This window comes from Borostomias antarcticus, assembly GCF_949987555.1.
Source record: "Borostomias antarcticus genome assembly, chromosome: 37".
Taxonomy (NCBI): domain Eukaryota; kingdom Metazoa; phylum Chordata; class Actinopteri; order Stomiiformes; family Stomiidae; genus Borostomias; species Borostomias antarcticus.
In genome coordinates, this window is record NC_140270.1 from 541,883 (window position 1) to 558,384 (window position 16,502).

The following is a 16,502-nucleotide window of genomic DNA, read 5'->3' on the forward strand; positions in this document are numbered from 1 at the left end:
ATCGCATACTACCCTACTATATAGTATGCCAAAACAGGATGTAGTATGTCCCAATACATAGAATGCCACATGCAGTATGGCAAAAATACCAGGATGTCCTACTACATCCGGTCGTATTTTGCAGTATGCAAGCCAGCAGGCTTTTCTGGTTATTCTGACCCACAATCCTGTGCGCAGCGGAAATGTGCGTCACATGTGCAAGTCGTGACAGCTGTAGACGAATGTCGCGTTATGGACAGCGACGGATGTGGGCAAATTTCAAGGCGCAATGTTATGACAAGGTAGTATGTCCCAATTGGATGCCTACTGCTTGCGAAGTACGTACTTTCTAAGGGCAGCTGTAGTAGGTACTGGTAGTAAGAAGTAGAAGTATGCGATTCGGAACGCAGCCACACACACCTCAGATGTCCACAAGGGCATAGGGGGTGAGGTGTAGGGTGTCAGGTTCGCTCATATCTTTGGGGTAAAGTGGCCAGATAGCCCTATAGGTGGCAGGTCATACATGTAGTTTAGGACTATTGTTTAATTTATGGTATTGTGGAAATGTCTTTTTGTTGTCTTGTATGTAAATATCAAAGGACTATGTTGGAAAATAAGTGTTTACACATTCACATGTCATCCCTTGGATAACTGTTTTTACTCGATACATAAATAAAAACAATTAATCAATTATAGTACTTGAACTATACACACTCCCCCTCCGAGGGGTTGAGAAATTCCAAAATGCCCCCCCACCCACTTCCTCTGATGGTTGCCCCCCCCCCCCTCCCCCTCCAGGAGTCGGCCCCCCGCGGTCACATGACCCGCCAGGAGGTGCAGGGCCTGTCCCCGTTCACCCGGAGCGAGGGCCGCGCCAAGCTGCTGGCCAAGAACCGGCAGACGTTCATCCTGCAGACCACCCAGCTGACCCGCATCGCCCGGCGCGTCTGCACCGACATCCTGCAGCCTCGCCGCGCCGCGCGCCGCCCCTACGCCTCCATCAACGCCAACGCCGTCAAGGCCGAGTGTGAGTGGGCGCACAAACACACACACACACACTACCTTAGGGCCGCAAGATTTATCATCGTATTAATTGTTAGCGCGATTTTGGTCTGTGATGTAATAATCGTGAAAGTCTGGATTAATTTAATTAATTACGTTTTTTAAACGGCTCAACTCCACCGTTACAAATCGCAAGACGAAATAGCAACAGTCATTTAGCTGCACACCCTGCATTTGAATTGAAGACTGATTTGAAGGGTCAGCGGTTCGAATTCCAGCTCCGACTGTCCACATGTCGAAGTGTCCTTGAGCAAGACACCTAACCCCAAAATTGCTCCCAATGAGCAGGTTAGCACCTTGCATGGCAGCTACCGCCATTGGTGTGTGAATGTGTGTGTGAATGGGTGAATGAGAGGCCATTGTAAAGCGCTTTGAGTGGAAAGGCTAAGGTGGAAAAGCGCTATATAAGTGCAGTCCGTTTACCATTTCTAATGATCTAAAATGACGTGAGACCGAACGAAAACACCTCGACCGTGCTTGTATGATCTGGGTGATGCTGATCCTCTCTGTCCCCCTTCCTCTCTGTCCCCCTCCCTCTCTGTCCCCCCCCCTCTGCAGGTATGATCAGGCTGCCCAAAGCCACCAAGGCCCCCATCAAGAACAGGTCCATCCCTCGACCGTCCCTGGCCACCATAGTGAAGGATCTGGGTAAGGGGACGGGCGGTCTCAGGACACGTTTGTGTCACGGGGCTCGCCGTGCCGTTGGTGACCGCAAAGCCATTCACTGTCCATAACTCTTCTCCACAATCCAGGCTATAGGTTGTAGGCTGTAAATGAAACATCTTACTTGGTTTAGTTTAGATTTCAAAGAACACGCTGAGTGGTCGGTCAAGCTGGTTTCAAACAAAGACAATAGTTTATTCTATGTTACGATTTGCGAATTCGGACCCGAGTACAGGAAGTGAGTCCAGGCTGAGTGAGTCACTTGGGGACGAAGGCGATAGTTTATAACGTGAAAAAGGAAGTGACATAGTTTCAGGATGAAGAGGACAGGGAAGTGATGTCACACAGGAAGAGTTTGTAGTTTTAACAGACTGATTCTAGAGGAACGAACTACAAAGTTAGAACAACAGTCAAGTAGGAAAACAAAACACAGTGGTGAGACTTGAATTTCATTCACAAGGCTCAATCTAGGCTATAGGTTGTAGGCTGCAATGTAGGCTGTGGGTTGTAACTTGTATATTTGTAATTTGTAAATTGAGGTTTATCTGTATTGAGGATAATCTAGCAAGCGACATTTCACTTTAACTGTACACATGCATGACAAATAAATACATCTTGAATCTCTATATTCCAGTATCCTAGCCTAGTGTTGAGGGATGTTTGGCGTTGTCAGTATCGTGATCTGTGATTGGTCCGCAGCCGTCCAGGCCCCGCTCCGGCTGAAGGCTCCACGCGGCGCGCCGACGCCCATCAACCGTAACCAGGCCAACCAGCCCCGCGGCGGCTCCGGCCTGCTGGGAAAGAGGCCCTTCGATAACGTGAGTGGACGCCCCGTGGAACCCGAAACACCCATAATCCCTTTTACACGCCCGCTGTGTGAACCCTGTCGACCATCTGTCTATCCCGTGGGTGGCGCCACATTTCTGTGAACACAGAGCCTCAGGTACCCGCCCCTTTCCTAAGTCCTCTCCCCTCTCATTGGCTCACAGGCCGCGGGGCTGCCGTTCTCCACCAACGGGAGGCCGTTCACGTCGGGCATGAGGACCACCTCCCAGTCGGTGATCAAGCGTCAGAAGGTGAACCAGGGAGACGCGCCCAACCCCGTGGTGTTCGTGGCCACCAAAGACACCAGGTGGGTCTCTCTCTGTCCCTCTGAAGTTTATCTGCCTTTTCAAATCGGACTACTTCCTTTTTTGTGCTCTCTGGAATCGTACACATTCCGTTATGGACTGAATAGGAATGATTTGATCACAATCAGAACAGGAATATCAGATTCGGAATATCAGAATAGTTTTTTGTACTCTTAGGAACTGTACACATTTTGTTATGAGCTGAATATGAATTACATTACATTACATTATAGTCATTTAGCAGACGCTTTTATCCAAAGCGACTAACAATAATTGCATTTAACGTAGGGAAAGCCAATATACTACTACTCACCAGAACTCACAAGTGCATCTTCCCTCTAAAACAAGTGACTAAGAGCATAATCTAGTGCTGAAGGCAACGTGCAAGAATAGCAATCGAATGGTTCAATGAGACGGCTTAGTGAGTGAGTAGAACGGGTGAGCCAGGATCTGGACCTCCAGCCGACCGGACAGTACTGACCGACCGCCATGTTCTCTCTGTCCTCCTCACCCCCCCAGGGCTCTGAGGAAACACCTGACCCAGTCTGAGATGCGCCGGGCGGCCAGGAAACCCCACCTGCCCGTCAGGATCAAGCTGCCGGCGCGGCCCCCCGCCCTGCCCCTCCTGCCCTCCAGCACCAGCGAGCCCATCGTCCTGGAGGATTGAGGGGGGGTGGGGGTGGGGGGGAAGGGGAGACCCTCTCCGGGACACGGGGGCGGGGGGCGCTCGTCCGTCACCTGCCCCGCTGGGCAGCGCACGCCATACCAGTAGTCGTTTTTTCTCTCGTATTTTTTCCTTTTTTTCGTCTTCTGTTACTTCCCGGGCGCCGGTGTGCTCACACACACACACACACACACACACAGCCATTTGAATGACACGTCACATAGTCTCAGACACACACACACACGTTTACACACACACACACACACACACACAGACACACACACACCAGGCTTTGGGCTTTGTAGTATTTTATTCCGGCTTCAGTTCGCTTCATTATTATTTTGCTTCCCTTTTTTAATGGCAAATATTTTTAACTGTGTAATTTAAATCAAAAAATATTTCTCATCCTGAAATAATGGTGATAAAGCACACTTTATTTTTCCTCCAAGTCTGTCTTATTTGTGTAAATATTTGCAACATTTGAGGGTGTGGCACCTATTCAGTCGGGGATGGGGGGGGTCGGGTAGGGTCGGGCAAACGGGGGGCACGGGATTTTTTTTAAGCATGTTTTGTTTTCCGGAAAGGTCTATTTTGATGAAGACTTCACTTACTTACGTTACTATGTTCTGTCATAAATCTGGGAGGGGGCAGTAAAGTGCTCGATGTGTGTGTGTGTGTGTGTACGGGTGTGTGTGTGTGTGTGTGTGTTATCCATCCCTCAAACGTGTCAGTTTGCAGTTTTGTTTATCTTATTAGACTTACTCAGCACCATCTCACCCCCCCCCCCCCCCTCCTCCATCCTCACTCCAATGACAACAGAACCCCGCTATCTCTCCACAATTCAGTTGAGGGGGGTTTGTTTGGTGACCTCTCCCTGGGGTCAGCCATCGGACGGTCCACCCCGCCCTGCCCCCCACCTACCCTGGCCCTGCCCCCCACCTACCCTGGCCCTGGCCCAGGTGTTGCAGTCTAACTCTGTTTACCGGGTGATTATCACAATCAATTTGAGCCCCGTCTTGTCCCCCTATCACTAGATTATCACTAGATTCTCCCTATTTTTGCTCAGTTGAAGACGCATGTTCTGGATGCTTCCGTGAGCTTTACCCTAAAGACTTGAGGTGTTGGGTCTCGACCTCCAGGATATAGATTGCGAACAGCGGTACTTTCTCCATCGGTAGTACTAAGTGACGAGGGGGGAGGGAGGAAGGTTTGGTTTAGGAATGGGCTGTGTAGGTAAACAGGGTAGAAGTGATTTTTGAACAGAATTCAATCAGTAGTGGGTTGGTGTTGATCTAATCTAATGGGATGTGTGTGTGTGTGTGTGTGTGTGCGTGCGTGCGTGTGTGTGGGGGGGGGAGAATACCGTTGGCTTGTTGGAGGTACTTCAGTTGTGAGGAAGCCGTGCTGTTTAAATGAAGGAATCAGAAACAAGCCATAAGGGAGGGGGGGGAGGAGACTATTCTAAGATGGTAGACCCCATGTCAACACCTGTACCTGTGAAAGTCTAGGTCCCTCCCCCTAGGTAACGCCACAGGAAAGTGACAATTGACTGGCTTTAGGATTTTATTGACATTGGCGAAGTATGTTACAGGCCAGTTGACGGACGGTGGTGTTACGAAAAAAAGCAGCAATATGTATTGACTTGGGTGCTGAAGTCATGTTTTGATGATGATGATGATGATGATGATTGAATCTCCAGTCATGTCTCCCCTTCGCGGGTTGATTTGGTTTGAATCGTTTTATTTTCCTCCCCTTTTTGTTGAATTATGAAAGGGGCGAGTAGTTTGAATAATGCTTAATTGGATGTTATTCCTCATTCTCCCTCAGGCATTGTGAATTATTACAGCTAGCGAAGGGGTCACATGATGGATTTATAAGCAAGATTGGTCCCAATGTGGGCTTTTGTAATGTTTCTAAAACAAATTAAAAGTGTTAAATGCATATACTAATCTGCAAGAATAGAAGAAGAAAAACTGGCCCGTTGGAAACTTTAGTGTTTTTTATATAAAAAAATTGAAAAGCTTGTAATTACTCCATATTGTGGAGAGGGATAAAATACTGTACATGTGGAAATTGCTCTCCTTCACCTGGGGGGTTCGGGATGGGGGGGGGGTGGGTTAGGCGGTCGTAACCGTGGGCTAGATTCGGGGGGGGGCAGAGGGGGTAGGATTTTGTATGTTGGAGAGAGAATTATGCTACAATTAAAACTTTTTTTCTCAAGTGTTTTTTATTCCAATGTCTCTGTATCCTTTAATGTATCTTGATAAGAAAAGAAATAAAGATTTTTTTTCTTCGTGGTCGTATACCGTCTCTCTTTGTCTGTTTGTTTTCCTAATGAGATCCCCCTCTTACATTTGGTTAATTACATCACATTGTAAACATTGCAACATATTATACATGGATCTTAGCGTTTCATGATTAGTAAATAAAATGCATGTACGTAGAGAATGTTATTAGAATACACATGCCTATGTTTTGGATTAAATATTCTCTCAACATGACATTTTCTGGACAGATATTCTTGAAATTACTACTTTTTTTCCATCAGTTGTGAACCTCCAGTGGTTCAAAGCAATCTAGATCTCAAATTAGCCTACTTCTTCCAACAGACAACATTTAATTATCACATCACTCAGGTGTAAGGATTAACCCTCCAATTTGGGGTGTGAATTGCCACAGACTAGGTGTTTATGTACCCAATAGGTTTGCCATTGGAGAAATGAGGCAGTAATTGGAAAATGTTTATTGAGCCCCGTGCCCCGTTATACAAATAAAGCTTTGATTGATTGATTGATTGATAGTTGCTAATTTGATAAGGGGCCCATCTCATCCGGCGCTGAGAACCTCCACACTATTGGCTCGCCTCTGATAGAACACCAGCATCTTGCATTGTGATTGGTTGATTCGTACGCCCCCATTTGCACAGCTGATCCTTATTTTGAAGCGAATGCGGGAATGGGAATTGGGTCAAGTTAAAAGACAGGCGGACACGGGGAATCGTTGCGTGCTACTCCATAGGCCTCACAAAGCAGGGTAGTCCATGCCGTTGTAAATACATTTAATCTGTTCTTTTAGACTACGTAGTTTAGGCATACATTTTCCCTTCTCCCTCCGAAATTTGAAGTCTTTTGGATAGACCTAACTACAGGTGGAGCGAACAACGAGATAAAATTGTACGGAGAGGTATAGCTTATCAATTTGCAGCTATGTTTGAGGTAAGTGCTTGCTTGCTCTTGAATTTAAGCAATTTATATAAACTAATTTAGTTGCATGTTGCATTTGAGATGTCCCCAAATCAGTGAAATGCTGCCTCAACCTAAAACACTTAAATTTGTTAAAATATGGATGTGAATTTGAATTCTACAGGGGCCCATTTAAAGCCAAGCAGCCATCTTTGTTCCTAATGTTGTTCTACTCCTCAGACCAGCAGTGACAACCTGTTCCTGTTTCCCTACGAGGAGGACGAGAAGATGGTGGACGACCTCCTCTCCTCGGAGGGCTCTGGCTCCGGCGGGGGCCTGTCCCTGGCCGAGGCCCTCCTCCCACTGGCCGAAGCGCCCCTCCCCGCCCCTCCCCCCATGATCCCCTGGCTCTACTCCACCCGCTACAAGACGGAGCTGTGCAGCCGATACGCCGAAACCGGCGACTGCAAGTATGCCGAGCGCTGCCAGTTCGCCCACGGCCTCCGTGACCTCCACGTGCCGTCACGCCACCCCAAGTACAAGACGGAGCTGTGCCGCACCTTCCACACGGCCGGCTACTGCCTGTACGGCACCCGCTGCCTGTTCGTCCACGACGCCGCTGAGCAGCGTCCGGCCCACTGGCGGCGCCGCAAGGTTCCGTGTCGCACCTACTGCTCTTTCGGGGTGTGTCCCTTCGGCACCAGGTGCAAGTTCCTCCACGTCGACGAGGAGGGACGCGGGGACAGCGAGCCGGAGTCGCCGGACGCCGCCGATGCTGAGAAGATTCCGTCGCCGCCACCGCTGCCTGCCTCCAGGCCCCCGGCGTCCCAGGTGTGGGAGCACCGCCGGGCTATGTGTCGCACCTTCAGCTCGTTCGGCTTCTGCCTCTACGGCACGCGCTGCCGCTTCCAGCACGGCCTGCCCAGCGCCGTGGTCAGCGGCTCGCGCCACGCCAGCCGCAGCGTATCGCAGTTCCTCGGCGGCAGCCGGGACCTGTCCCCCGGCTCGGAGATGTTCTCGTCGTCCTCCCCCTCACCGACGCCGTCCCCGCCGCCCTCCGAGCTGTCCTCGCCCGTGTACCTGGAGGACGCCTCCTCCATGACCACCACCCTGCTGAAGGACCCCATGGCCCACAACGCCTTCACCTTCTCCAGCCAGCACCTCAACGACCTGCTGCTCCCCCTGGCTCTCCGGCTCCAGCAGCTGGAGAGCAGCCAGACCTCAGCCGCCAAGGGGGCCTGGGACAATTAAAAGCACTAAAGAGCTGCAGCGCCATTTTGGCTTTCGTTTGTTGGGTGATGCAGCCTACATGTGTTTTAATGGGGGTTGGATGTGAATGAATTTTTTTTTTTTACAAACGTTTTACAAACCGTTTTGTAGTGGTTTACAGGCAATTTCATTTGTTATTGACGTTGTCCTAAACTTTTTAAACGCTGTTGGGAATTCCCAGGCCTAGCAAAGACTGTTGGAATTCACCAGGCGCAGCAATTCACAGGCCTAGCTACATCCTTGTGTATTATGTAAATTTAACCTTTTTAACTGTTGTACATTAGACTTGATTAATGTTGGTATTTATGGATGAGTATTGTAACTAAGGTTTTCGAATTTAATCTAATGTCTGAACTTCATAAATAAACCACTACATTTTAATCCTTTAGCATTTAGTCCTCTTGCATTTCATTTCCTGGCACTGATCTATGACCAAATTAGTTTACAATGCGTGTGTGCAATGCACTACTTGCAGGGACTAATTATTGAAGATCATTATTGAAGATCATCAATTTGTGGCTGTACAACCATTCTGTACCAAAAAACGTGTTCGCCCATTATCAACGAAGTGGGAGGGTTTTTCCATTCTAAGGATGGGGATTGGCTATGAGGGGCACATGCATTTTTGAGTGAACGTCTAACGCTCCAATCGCTGCTCTTGAAAGTCTGGCTATCCGGAACAAGCGGCTACTTCTGTGTAGTTTTAAAAGAATGCAAATTCGCAGTTATCAATTTCGACAAATTGAAGCGGTAAGTGATTTAATCACACAAAACCACTGCATGATACATTATCCTTAACATCAAGTTAACTTCATGTAGGTGCTGGCTGTGCTTCGAATCAAGACCCATCTTCAGTAGAAATGTTCATTGTTAACGCACTGCTAACTCGCTTTGCTAGCTAAGCAGCAGCTGAATTAGATAACATAAGGTGCGTTCGTTTATAACTCGGAGGTGGTAAATTGCGACTTGCTAGGAATTATTAAATAAAACACCGCATGAACTCGCACTTCCTCGTCGCAAATTCGGATGTTTCTCAGCTCCCAGTTGCTCGAATGCACTAGATATAACTAGGTAACTGTGATATAATGGTATATAGATATAACTAGGTAACTGTGATATAATGGTATATAGATATAACTAGGTAACTGTGATATAATGGTATATAGATATAACTAGGTCACTGTGATATAATGGTATATAGATATAACTAGGTAACTGATATAATGGTATATAGATATAACTAGGTAACTGTGATATAATGGTATATAGATATAACTAGGTAACTGATATAATGGTATATAGATATAACTAGGTAACTGTGATATAATGGTATATAGATATAACTAGGTAACTGGGATATAATGGTATATAGATATAACTAGGTAACTGGGATATAATGGTATATAGATATAACTAGGTAACTGATATAATGGTATATAGATATAACTAGGTAACTGTGATATAATGGTATATAGATATAACTAGGTAACTGTGATATAATGGTATATAGATATAACTAGGTAACTGATATAATGGTATATAGATATAACTAGGTAACTGTGATATAATGGTATATAGATATAACTAGGTAACTGTGATATAATGGTATATAGCTCGAATGCACACAGGTCGGAAGTCGGTATTTTGCCACTTGCGACTTGCCACCTCCGACCACAAACGAACGCACCAATACTAGCCTACTAGCTAGCTCGCAGAACAAAGCTCAAGTCAGTCCCGTTTCCAATCCTTTCGCCATCTCAAGATCTTCCAGCAGAACTGCGGGTCAGGGAAGGCATGGCGGAGCAGGAGAGGCGCTTCGCCGAGGTGCCCCGGGAGGAGAGGCGTTTCGCCGAGGTGCCCCGGGAGTCCGTCCAACTCATGGCCGAGACCGCCGGGGTGGAGCTAGCCGACGATGTGGCCGCACTGCTGGCCGAAGACGTGTGTTATCGGCTCCGAGAAGCCACACAGGTCGGTTAGACAGCAGACATATGGATGTTATGTTGCCATTTAACCCATGAATCTCACGATGCAAGGCTGAGAGTTTGTGTGTGAGAGTTTGTGTGTGAGAGTTTGTAGCTGAGAGTTTGTAGCTGAGAGTTTGTGTGTGAGAGTTTGTGTGTGAGAGTTTGTGTGTGAGTGTTTGTGTGTGTGAGTGTTTGTGTGTGAGAGTTTGTAGCTGAGAGTATGTGTGTGGGAGTTTGTGTGTGAGAGTTTGTGTGCACTAGATGATGCTCTTAGTCACTTGTTTTAGAAAGAAGATGCACTTGTGAGTTCTGGCAAGTAGTAGTACATTGGCTCTTCTTACGTTAAATGCAATTATTGTTAGTCGCTTTGGATAAAAGCGTCTGCTAAATGACTAATGTAATGTAATGTGTATTCGTGTTCACCTACAGAGTAGCTCCCAGTTCATGAGACACGCCAAGAGGAGAAAGCTGACGGTTGAAGACTTTAACAGAGCCCTACGGTGGAGCAATGTGGAGGTGAGAGAGACTAGCTTCGCAGATATTAGCCTATATCCCAACATTAAAGCGTATTTGACAACATCCTGCTTTGTTAGTTAATTATTGCGCTCCGTCCTCACATTTGTCAGGCTATTTGTGGCTACGGTGCCCAAGACCCCATACCATTTCGGTCCATCAAAGAGGGGGAACTGTTCTTTGTGGAGGACCGTGACATCAACCTGGTGGAGCTGGCTCTGGCCACCAACATACCCAAAGCACTCGCCGAGACCATGGTGCGAGGTAGGACGACGAGTCGCTTCCTTTTACACCCGTCTTCGCCAGTTTTCGTTCAGCGTGATATTGTACTTCCTGTCTGTGACTCTCCCCTGTCGCCCTAGTGAACGTGTCCTACCTGGATGGGAAAGGCAACCTGGAGCCCCAGGGAACGGGTACGGCCTCAGGATGTGGTGATGACTGCGTCGTTGTTGTTGTTTACAGCTTCCTCCCGGGGTTTATGTGTTGCGTAGCTGACCCTCTTCCTCTCGTCCCCCCCACAGTTCCCAGTGCGGTGCAGACCCTCTCGGACGACCTGCTGAAGTATTACCAGCAGATCACGCGCGCCATTCTGGGAGAGGACCCGCACCTCATGAAGGCAGCGACATTCATCATCCTCATACTGTGACAGAAGCTGTATTGAGAGAGGGAATGAGGTGGTGTGTAACTGCTGGATGTGTTTTCTCTCTATTTTTCTGTCTCAGGTGGCGTTGCTGGATCTCCAGTCCAACTCCAAGATCGCCGCCTTGCTCCCGTACTTCGTCTATGTCATCAGCGGGGTGAGTCTGGTTGACGTTGCTTTGTTTACACGTTGTACGGTCTGGTCAGTTAGGGTCCAGACACTGCTGTTGTCCAGTTGGTTGGTGCAGCTCTGATCGTCATGTTTCCTGAACATTAGTCTGGCTCAACGGATGAAGGTTTTTGGGATAAGCCTCTCAAATCAGATTCAATCCCCCCACACCATTTTGCAAGGGCACCGTTGGGGGGAAAAGGCGCCGCCCAAGACGATTGTGATTGGTTTAACGAAATACAAAGGTCTGGCTATGCGACACTACCTGGACACACTCCTAGACTAAACAGATCACAGGATATAGCCCAAGGATTTTCCATCCTAGACTTTCTTAGAAACGGGCCTCTTTAGTGTGTGTGAGTGTGTGTGTGTGTGTGTGTGTGTGTGTGTGTGTGTGTGTGTGTGAGAGAGAGAGAGAGAGAGAGACAGAGAGAGAGAGAGAGAGAGACAGACAGAGAGAGAGACAGAGAGAGAGAGACAGAGAGAGAGAGACAGAGAGAGACAGAGAGAGAGACAGAGAGAGAGACAGAGAGAGAGACAGAGAGAGAGACAGAGACAGAGAGAGAGAGACAGAGAGACACACTTCCTCCGTCCCCCGTCCCCCCCAGGTGAAGTCCGTGAGCCACGACCTCGAGCAGCTGAACCGTCTCCTCCACATGGTGAAGAGCCTGGTCCAGAACCCCTACCTGTACCTGGGCTCCTACGTGCGCAGCCTAGTGTCCAGCGTCATGTACTGCATCCTGGAGCCGCTGGCCGCCTCCATCAACCCCCTCAACGACCACTGGACCCTCCGGGACTACGCTGCCCTCCTCCTCAGCCACATCTTCTGGTAGGTTCCACCCCCCCCCGCCGTCCCCTCCGGTAAAGTGTGAATGAAATTCAAGTCTCACCAAAGTGTTCTGTTTTCCTACTTGACTGTTGTTCTAACTCTGTAGTTCGTTCTCATAGATCAGAGTGTTAAAACTACACATTCTTCCTGTGTGACATCACTTCCCTGTCCTCTTCATCCTGAAACTACGTCACTTCCTTTTTCACTGTATAACCTATCGACCTCGTCCACATCTGACTCACTCTGCCCGGATTCACTTCCTGTGCTAGAGTCCGACCTTTGTTTAAAACCAGCTTGACCGACCACTCAGCGTGTTCTTTGAAATCTAAACTAAACCAAGTAAGATTTTTCCTTTACAAAAGATGTGACTGGCTAGTCCGACACTGTGCGGGTTTACTGTGTGTGAGATGGCGTTTGCCTCCTGAGGTAAACTTATAGGATATAGGAGTACATCGTCACTCTTGTGAACGGCAGTTGGCGCTTTTCTGCATCCTCAACGTAGCGAGCCCAATACAAAACAACAAACATCAAACATCTTTATTTGTCACACAGCGAGACACACGCACACGTCACACGGTGTAGGCGGCAGTGCCGACACACACACACACACACACACAGCAGCCGGGAGCGGACGAGTGCTCGCTGGTCGGACCCTGTCCTCTCTCTCATCCCTGGCGTGTCCCTTGTCACTAGGACCCACGGCGACCTGGTGAGCGGCCTGTACCACCAGATCCTGCTGTCCCTCCAGAAGGTTCTGTCCGACCCCGTCCGCCCGCTGTGCTCTCACTACGGCGCCGTGGTGGGCCTTCACGCCCTCGGATGGAAGGTTAGAGAGACGCCGCGTCCTCACTCGTTTATCAACATTAGGGCTGGGTTTAAAAAATCGATTCATCGATTCATGAATCCCAAAATCGATCTTTTATTTAATGAATGAATGAATAAATGAAGGTATGAATAGTTCATTAATTCATTCAATGATTCATTCATTCATTCATTCATTTTTGGAAATCAGTATCGATACCCAGCCCTAGTATTGACGTGTTGCATAACTTGACAGTCATGTAATTAAGGTTACAGCTAAAATCGATTCTGAGCCTTGTGAATCGGAATCGAATCGATTCTTGAAATTCGACTCGATACCCAGCCCTAATCAACATGGCCTGCTGTCGGTTCTCCTTGGACCGTGTTTTCCTGGCCTTTCGCCGGTCATCCTGTCTTTGCCGATGTGTCTTCAGGCTGTCGAGCGGGTCCTGTACCCCCACCTGCCGGCCTACTGGGCCAACCTGCAGGCCGTGCTGGACGACCACTCCGTGTCCAACGCCCAGGTCAAAGCAGACGGACACAAGGTCTACGGAGCCATCCTGGTGAGTCGGCCCAGCAAACCCGTCGGCGTTCTGTACGGTGAATCGCATGGAGTCCAGCGCTTAACTCACTTCACCCCCCCCGGGTGCTGTTCACCCTGTCTCTCCCTAGGTGGCGGTAGAGCGCCTGCTGAAAATGAAAGCCCTGTCTCTGTCCCAGCCGGCGGACGGCGGCGCCGGCGTGCAGCCGGGCTCCGGGGGCGCCACGGGCTTCAGGGTGAGCTCCCCCGGGCTCAGCCCGCCCCCCGAGCCCCTGTCCGAGCCGGCGCTGGGCATCGCCAGCCACCTCCAGGCGGGCGGGGCGGGCTGCCCCTGGGAGGAGTGGACCCCCGTGCCGCTGCCCGCCATGTACGGCGAGCTCTACTCCTTCTTCGGCGACAGCCTGGCGGTGCGCTTCAGCACGGGGCCCGGCCCGGGGGGCTACCCGCCGTCGGTGGCGGCGGCGCCCGCCGACGTGAGGAAGGAGCCGCCGGGGCCGGCCGCCAACCCCGACACGGCGAGGAAGATGCCGCAGCTCACCGCCAACCTGAACATCAGCCCGCGCCAGGAGGACGGCAGCCCGCGCACCGAGCCGGCCCCGCCCAGTCTGGCCGCCACCTCCTCCGGAAGGTAAACGAAACCGTTCACGCAGTTACTGCGCTATGCGCTATGTTTCCATCCACACGTTTTATGCGAATTAAGTTCTATCGAATTAAAAATGCCTCATGGAAACAGTAAAATTCGATTAAAAGTCATGAAAATCGACAAAAAACGATTCACCGGCTTTATTCGCATTCATATTTTTAGCGATCCTCACACAATTCGATTGAAAAGTGGATGGAAACATGGCTATAGTCACCTATAATAGTGAATGTATTGAGAATGTCTCCTTTAGGACCAAGATAGTATCACCACTAGCGTCTTTCATTCTATTTCATGAAAATTATCCTCAAAATGCTGATATTTATCCTGGAAGTGCTGTATTTTTACCTCTTGAGGGCTGAAATGCCCCCCTGCTGTAACTCGGTTAAACCAACCGACGTTTTTCCGCCCGCTCTCCTCCACCCAGGTCTCTGGCCCGCTCTTCCTCCTCCTCCTCTTCATCGTCCTCGTCCGTCCAGCGCTCGCGCTCCTCGTCCTCGCGGCCCGGCCAGCGCCCGGCGGGGGGTCCGTCGCGCGACGTCTTCCCCAAGGCGCGCTTCCCGCCGCCGCAAGCCGGCCCGCCCGCCTTCGCCTTCCTCATCGGCGGGCGCCAGATGGGCCGGCGCTGCCAGGGCCGCCGCTTCCAGACCAGCTTCACCCCGCCGGCGCTGTCCGCGGCGCCGCCGCGCGCCTACGCCCACAAGCTGCCCGTCATCGGGAGGGTGGGGAAGCCCGTCCGCCGCTGGGCGTGTTCGCACTACTCCCTCCACCTGCCCCTTTAAGAGACGGGGGTAGGGGGGGCGTGCTGTGTTGTCCTCATCCCTGTGTCATCCCCATCCCCCCCACTTGGACTGAAGAGGTAAGCCAGGAGACGAGACAGCAGGACGATGGTCGAGGTTCTGGGGACGGACGCCTCAGACCCCGAGGACGCGGGCGGCGAGACTAGCGGTCAACGCAGACCACTGCAGTTCGCCATGATGGAGCTGGGGTCAGCTTGTGGAGAAACGGAGTCGGTGGACAAGGAAAAGACACGCTTCCCCCAAAGGGCTAAGAGAAGCTTTAAAGGCACAACCTTCAACCGCCATCTTGTGTTTTGTTACCCTGTACATATTACTGTCTCATTTGAATAAAGGTTGTCATAATTATAACTAATCTCGAATGGTTTCTACTACCTTCGTTCTAGGTACATCATGTGTATGACAGTTGTATTTCCAGCATTTGTTTGCGTTCACCGGATTCCTCTCAGTGGAACGTGATACCAACTCCTCTGTTAAATATTTATCAGTTGAGCAGCTAAATCGGGTCTGGCGTGTTCGGTTACGTGTGTCCGAGCGGCGCTGGCGGGCGGGCCAGTCGGAGCGACGATGGCGCGGTGGCTGGCGGCGTTCCGGCGGTCCTGCCGCGACCGTGCCTTCTTCCTCCTGGCCCTGGGCTACGTCCTGTTCACCGTGCTGGGCGGCCTGGCGTTCGCCGCCATCGAGCTGCCCGTGGAGAAGGCGCTGAGGGCGCGGACGCGGCGGCTGCGCCAGGCGTTCCTGGACGAGCATGCCTGCGTGGGCGACGCCCGCCTGGACGAGCTGCTGCGGCAGCTGCTGTCCACCGACCAGCGCGGCGTCTCGCTCCTGGAGGCCGGCAGCGAGGAGTGCCGCTACGATTTCAAGACGTCGCTGTTCTTCGTCATCGTCACTCTGTCTACCACAGGTGAGACGCAGTACGGGGCGCCAGGAGCTTTAGAATGCGTATAGGTGCGTTATCGCAGATTACGACTATATATCGCGATATATCGGAAATCATATCGGTATCGGCCGATGTTAGTCATTTCTTTTATATATCGGTATCGGCCGATGTCTATTTTTTATATATCGGTATCGGTCCGATATGCAAAACAGGGCCGATGTGAACAGCTGGTGATTATTTCTGTCTAGCTGCTGTTGTGTGTGTTGTTGTTGAGAGGAAACAATATGGTAAATCTATGATTTATATGCTTTTCCAGATGTTTTGGTAATAGAGACAGTGTTTCCATGTGTTTTTCAGTATTTATAACATTTGATTATCATAGAAACTTGGTTTTATATCGACATCGGTAAATATCGGTTATCGGCCATAACAGTAATGTTAATGGCCGGGTTTCCCGAACGAGTTAAGAAGCACTTAACTCCAAAGTACTTCTTAACTCCCATATAAAGGGTTACTTAAGCAGGGGTTCCTTAAGAAGGTTCTTTATCGTGAAACCCGGCCAATATCCGTTATCTGTATTGGCCAAAATGTTCATATCGGTGCACCCCTAATTGCGACAGGCTTGGAATGTATGCTAGGACAAAGTCGTGCGTGGAGTCATGCTTACTCTGATCCATTCTGTGCATTTTCGCAGCTGTAACGCCCAATATCTTATGGTTAATGGTATCTTATATAAGGGCAGGGAGTGCCTGATTGTGTCTCTGTCTCTCTCTCTCTCTC

At 49.9% G+C, this 16,502-nt stretch overlaps 3 protein-coding genes across 3 annotated transcripts in view; all 3 read left to right on the forward strand.

Moving 5' to 3' along the window:
* The window catches only part of mta2 (metastasis associated 1 family, member 2), a 38,535-nt gene extending 34,536 nt beyond the window's left edge, over positions 1-3,999 (forward strand). The window contains exons 15-19 of the mRNA XM_084461196.1: positions 778-1,006; positions 1,600-1,689; positions 2,404-2,522; positions 2,694-2,836; positions 3,354-3,999. Of these exons, the coding sequence (XP_084317322.1) occupies positions 778-1,006; positions 1,600-1,689; positions 2,404-2,522; positions 2,694-2,836; positions 3,354-3,501 (729 nt within the window). The 3' untranslated portion in view covers positions 3,502-3,999. The remainder of the gene's footprint in view (positions 1-777; positions 1,007-1,599; positions 1,690-2,403; positions 2,523-2,693; positions 2,837-3,353) is intronic.
* A 2,705-nt stretch (positions 4,000-6,704) lies between these two features.
* Positions 6,705-7,931, forward strand: cth1 (cysteine three histidine 1; the record flags this gene model as incomplete). The annotated part of the gene is made up of 2 exons (XM_084461156.1): positions 6,705-6,713; positions 6,921-7,931. The coding sequence occupies 2 exons, from the start codon at positions 6,705-6,707 to the stop codon at positions 7,929-7,931; spliced, it is 1,020 nt and encodes a 339-aa protein (XP_084317282.1).
* A 692-nt stretch (positions 7,932-8,623) lies between these two features.
* Positions 8,624-15,072, forward strand: taf6l (TAF6-like RNA polymerase II, p300/CBP-associated factor (PCAF)-associated factor). Its single transcript, XM_084461203.1, is given in 12 exon segments — positions 8,624-8,699; positions 9,712-9,917; positions 10,343-10,429; positions 10,540-10,690; positions 10,789-10,839; positions 10,948-11,060; positions 11,062-11,223; positions 11,843-12,063; positions 12,757-12,889; positions 13,299-13,427; positions 13,537-14,033; positions 14,473-15,072. Coding segments are annotated over 11 exon segments (2,073 nt in total). The 5' UTR covers positions 8,624-8,699; positions 9,712-9,743; the 3' UTR covers positions 14,828-15,072.
* The last annotated feature ends 1,430 nt before the right edge of the window (positions 15,073-16,502 follow it).